General features: G+C 41.2%; 1 protein-coding gene across 1 annotated transcript; it reads left to right on the top strand.

Annotated features, from left to right (window-relative positions):
- Positions 1–801: 801 nt before the first annotated feature.
- Positions 802–4,930, top strand: LOC148026738 (cysteine proteinase 2-like). The gene is made up of 8 exons (XM_087691241.1): positions 802–1,073; positions 1,230–1,351; positions 2,685–2,806; positions 3,242–3,315; positions 3,402–3,666; positions 3,942–4,073; positions 4,149–4,287; positions 4,699–4,930. The coding sequence occupies exons 1-8, from the start codon at positions 898–900 to the stop codon at positions 4,755–4,757; spliced, it is 1,089 nt and encodes a 362-aa protein (XP_087547367.1). The 5' UTR covers positions 802–897; the 3' UTR covers positions 4,758–4,930.
- Positions 4,931–5,987: the final 1,057 nt, after the last annotated feature.

The raw sequence follows: 5,987 nt of genomic DNA on the forward strand, positions 1-5,987 counted from the left end.
CCCCCTCTTAACTCTAAAGAGTCTTACGGGCAAGCAATTGATTAAGTGCAGCAAGCATGGTAACTTTCACTACCTCTCCTCGGCTATTCCGCTTTCCCTCATCATTGAGCGGTGGAAGGGGTGTTTCCCAATGGCTAAACCATCAACATGGTAGCATTGGTTGAAGTGTTTTTGGAAGACCACTCCATCTTATAGGCTTGATTTTTTCAGATGGCGACTTCTCACAAAGAGACTCTCGCTCAAGTGCAGATTGTCCAAGAGGATTTCTTTGTTCCCTTTGTGTTTTTTGCAAAATTCATATAGAGGATGAGAAGCACCTCTTTTAGAACTGCCTAGTAGTCAAGTGTAGTTGGCATAGGATCATAAAGTGGTCAAAGACGCCAATCTAAGATCGGACTTTGGCTTCGCCACGACCTTCTTTGATTACCATAATAGTTTGGATGATGCCTCTTGGAAGTTGATTGTGTTACTATTTGTTGCAGGCTTGAAATTTATTTGGACCAAGAGGAATAATTTGGCTTTCGAAGTAAATTTCCAACTGCCTCCTGTTGAGTGTATAAGCTCTTTGCGTGTTGTTGTTGTCTCATTGCTAAAGAAGCCTTCGAGTCCTATCATTGGATCTTCAAATTGTTTTGCAAGAAACTCAAGTTAATGCCCTAGGCTCCTAGCCATAGTTCTAATTTTGTCTTTGGCCTTTACTCTGCTGCACCCTTGCTGGTGCTGTAAATACTCACTTTTTGAAATACAATATCACACATTACAAAAAGAAGACCCAAAAAGATTCCTCAGGAGAGATTATTTTTATTGGCGGAAGGCTTCCTGTTTTTGGGCCTTGGATTTCGAAGGAAAGGCAGTCCTTGTGTCTATACAGAGAGAGAGAGAGAGAGAGGGAGAGAGATGGCTGCCTCGCAGATGGAGCTGATTTGCCGGGTGCTTCTTCTGCTGTTTTTCTGCTGTTTCGTCTCCGCAACTACGAGGAACCAGCATCTCTACGAGACCAAGCAAGATGTCGATGTATCGAGCATTCTTGGGGACTCTCCATTGGCGCATCGATTCGCATCCTTTGCACACAGGTAGGCTCTCTAAATTCAAAAGCAGAGCGCGCGCGCCCCAAACCACACCCGCCCCCGCCCCCGCCCGCCCCCGCGCCCCCCCCCCCCCCCCCCCCCCCCCGCGTGTCACATGCACAAAGGCACATACACAGATGGATCTTGGCTGTTTATCTGCAGGTACGGGAAGCATTACAGCTCTGCCGCGGAGGTCCGCCATCGCTTCTCTGCATTCGTTCGCAATGTTAAACTTATCGATTCCACCAACAGCAAGAAGCTCCCGTACACTCTCGCTGTTAATCGTGAGTAGAAACCCTCGTATCTAAATCTCACACACACACACACACACACACACACACACACACACACATGTATGTATGCATGTATGTATATATGTATGTAGAGAGAGAAGAGAGAGGGAGAGAGTCATTTTTGAAGGGCTAGTCCATACCTTCTCCTGAAGGTCTCTCTATGATCTTGCCCTTTCACTTGAGGTCACTTTTCAAAATATGACCTTCGAATGATGTGTGCTATAAATATTACCTTTCAAGATCTAAACTTTGTGCAAGGAATCAAAATCACTTAATAACGATAAAATTCTAATTCATCTATAAGACAACTTTTCCATTCAATTTATACTCTACATATTCGATTTTATCAACTCTATTATGAATCATTGATATAACCTTTACTATCTAACCTCTATGAATTTCAAGCTATCCCAAGTAGAGTGGATCGCATCCCAATCTACCTCTCTTGGATCTCGTGTGCCATTGTAAGAAAGAAACATAAGCTTGTTAAGAGAATCCCCTTTCACAATTGATTGTGCTTGCCTTAGTAACTAGGCATTGGGCAATTAGATTAATAAATTTATTTATAATACAAGATACTAATTTTTAAGAGAAAAAAGTGCCCTTCAAACACAATGCTAAAAAATTTTTGCCTTTCTTCAAGAAGGGCAATTTTTTTTTTTTGCCTTTCAAATGCATTACTTGCAATATTTTGGGATTCTCCAGCAGGTCAATAATGGCCTAGAAGGGCTCTGCAACCTTCAAAAATGAACCCTAGTTTCAACTTGAGACAATGACAGACAGTAACAGTGGCGGTTTGGAGTCAGAGAGAGAGGGGGGGGGGAGGGGGGACAAAACCCTATGAGACATCAATTTGCCACAGTTCATGTGCCAAGTATCATGTAAAAACTGAGAGAGAGAGAGAGAGAGAGAGAGAGAGAGAGAGAGAGAGAGAGCCATCTTCCATTGTGGGAATTTGGAAACTCTTATTTATTTGTTCTGGTAGTGTTTAACATTACGAGCTCCTTCAAATTTGCAAGGGGTGATGAGAATCACGAACACTCAGCTAGGTATGTGGTAGCTCCCATGTAGATGCTCATGATGTTGTCAGAGTGCTCGGAGTTTGTGATATGGGGATTCCTGTGTTAGAAACCTTCTTTATACATACATACATACATACATACATACATATATATATATATATATATATATATATATATATATATATATATATAGAGAGAGAGAGAGAGAGAGAGAGAGAGAGAGAGAGAGAGAGAGAGAGAGAGAGAGTGCGTGTGCGAATGTGTGCGTGTTGATTTCTTGGTTGTGATATTCAATCACACAGAGTTTGCTGATGTTACATGGGACGAGTTCAAGAAAACCTACCTGAGATCTGGGCAACAAAATTGTTCAGCCACCAAGGGTACCCACCTCCTGAGGAGCTTCTCTGCTGACCTTCCTACAAGGGTGCGTGAATTTCTTGGTCTGTTTTGCTTCTAACAATAAGATATGCCAGGCCACTGTATTACACACTTGTTGTAGAGAACTGTGTTGGAATCCTGTTTCTTGTTGGCCACTGACTTGATTGCCAGGTTCTGGTCACACTGCCAGACGGTGATCTCAGAACCCATCTTCATCTAGAGAGGAAGGGTTGTTATCTGCATCTTGTATTTTTATTTTGGTTCCTACTGCTGATAGGAATTATTACAAAGCATGTTTGCTGGCCTTATATACTTCAAAGTGATGGATCTGAAGCACCGAAAGTAGACAGAACCATATGTTAATATATTATTATCCGACCTGTTTGCTGTCTGCTTTATTTTTCTTGCAGAAGTTTAATGGGCTGAACATATACAACTCAATGGATCAAGCTTCTACTTAACTTACTCTTCTCACTTTCAGAAAGATTGGCGTGATGATGGCATTGTGAGCCCTGTCAAAAATCAAGCGCATTGTGGCTCCTGCTGGACATTCAGGTCAATTTTCTCCATCTTAGGTTGTCCAATGTTAGTTTCCAAATGCCATGCCTTAGGCATCACATGTTGTATCCTCTTGTTTGCAGTACCACCGGTGCTTTGGAAGCTGCACATGCTAAAGCCACTGGACAGATGGTGCTACTTTCTGAGCAGCAGCTAGTAGATTGTGCTGGAGATTACAACAACTATGGATGTAATGGAGGCTTGCCCTCTCAGGCATTTGAGTATGTTAAGTACACCGGTGGCTTGGAAACGGAAGAAGCATACCCTTATAAGGCAGAAGATGGTGTGTGCCAGTTCAATGCAGACTCAGTGGGTGCTCAAGTGTATGATGTTGTCAACATCACTTTGGTAAGCCATATAGCCAAAGACTGAATGCTTGTTTTGTTAGCATGGTGATTGAGACATGAAAAAAGCATGGCTTCATGAGATGTGTCTCATACTAGCAAACGTGGAACAAATGTGACTAGTTCTGTAATCTTGCTGCAGTAAGGAGGGTAACTTGTTGGGCCTAATACTACAGCAGGATGCCTTTCTTGAGTACAGTTTGATGTTTGCGTTAATTTCATTTTGGTACATTGAAAAGGGGGCATCTTGATTAATCTTATCATTGGGGATGTTACCAGGGAGCAGAAGACGAGTTGAAGGATGCTGTAGGCTTGGTGCAGCCTGTCAGTGTGGCATTTGAGGTGATCAATGAGTTCCGCTTCTATGAGAGTGGTGTTTTTAGCAGTGAAAATTGTGATGACAGTCCAGAGGTAAGAGTTCACTGCATAAAATTGAACTCTATTTTATACTTATTAGGTGTGTTCTGAGGTGGCTGTTTCTAGCAGACTGTGAATCACGCTGTCCTGGCTGTCGGCTATGATGTGGATGAAGATGGGGCTAGCTACTGGATCATTAAGAACTCCTGGGGTGAAAGCTGGGGGATTGATGGTTACTTTTCCATGGAGATGGGATCGAATATGTGTGGTAAGTCTTGGTATACATGCAGTAATTTTAGTCTAAATTGTGGTAAAGATGTGTTATCAGTGTTATCACAAGTTTTAGATAAATTCAAACTACAATTTCCACATTTTGAAATACGGCAACATCATGAGCTTCTGCCAGGGAGATACACCATACCTAGCTAGGTGTGGTTGGGTGCAGGGGGCTGCCATTGACTGGTGCCTTCCAAGGTATGTGGCGCCTCCCCAGCAAAAGATCATGATATTGAACACTATAGGGAAAAAGAGGGACCCCTTTTCCCACAGGGAAAAATGTCAAAAACTTGTGATGTGGGTTCTGCATCAATACTTGTAAATATGCATAATCTGTCTAATCCACAACACATACATATACACAGACAATTCAATTGGACACCTTGTTTTGTTGATGTCTCAGGAATTGCCACATGTGCATCGTATCCCGTTGTTCCTGAAGCTGTGATTCAGGTGTCTTGAAAGATCTTTGACACCCTACTAAATGGCATTGGTGTCTACAGTCAAACTATCTGGCACTGTACAGTAATTTTTGCATTTGCGTAAATCAAATCTCAGACATTGTGGATACGTACTATCTTAATTACTGTGTGCTATATATTATAACAAACTGCTGCTGTTGAGGTGGAACGATACACAGATCTCTCTCTCTCTCTCTCTCTCTCTCTCTCTCTCTCTCTCTCTACATTTTGCAATGCCATCCATTTAAAGGTACTAACTTTATTTAGCCTTTCTCAACCAATATTTATCACACAAATTTTACATTTATCACAATGTGTTGACTTAAATAACCATAGATACTGATAAATAATAATCACAAGCATAGATAGTGATAAAAAATAATCACAATCCTTTTTCCCACTGTATTTTAAAGAGAGATCAATACACATTCCCACCTGAGAATTAGGTTAGGGCAGCCCCTTGTCATTTACATCACTTTTCAAAGTGCTTTCTCTATGATAAGAACCCTATTTGATACCCTAGTTGTAGAAATCTCTCTGTTAAATTAAATGCGGAGCTGAGCAATTTCTCAAAGTTTAATAAAGATCTGCAAGGAGAAACGCATTGAGCCAAACTTATCGAAAGTTGGTGGTCTCCATGACATGAAGATGTCCTCACACCTCTGACGGCTCTCTTAGTTCTAAAAGTAACTAAAATATATATGCATCCATGGATTATATCTGTAAGGAAAGTTAGTAGAGGACTACTGTTTTCTCAATCATTCCAAAACTACTTTGCTTAATTGAGAACCCTTAGATCACAAAAAAAGGCATTGTCTATGCAGGGCATGCCAGCACTTGAATGCTTCATGCTCGAGAGCAAAAAACATCCTGCTAGCTTTATTGTATAAGACATGAAAGAATAAATGGGCATCAAATTTATATATTGGTGCTTACACATAAAAGTAGTGTGGATTCTTGCTTCTGAGGGTGCAGGTTTGTTCAAGGCTGCCTGTCTAGAATTGCTTGTTGTAAAGATAATGCATGAGAAAGTAAAATCATGGCACTAACAAATAAATAAATAAATTCCTTGGTAATTCCCTTTGTGAGATTTAAAACCAAAATCATGTGGATTGTTGACAAGGTCATGTCATGACAGTGGCACAGTTTAATGATGTCTGTCGATCATTGTACGTGTGAATCAGAAGAGCAGTCCTTGTGTGGCTAGATCGAAAAGGACCACAGCTTTCTC

The sequence above is a fragment of the Lygodium microphyllum genome, chromosome 13, assembly GCF_053477565.2.
Source record: "Lygodium microphyllum isolate KBCC chromosome 13, Lygodium_microphyllum_v1.1.10, whole genome shotgun sequence".
Lineage (NCBI taxonomy): Eukaryota > Viridiplantae > Streptophyta > Polypodiopsida > Schizaeales > Lygodiaceae > Lygodium > Lygodium microphyllum.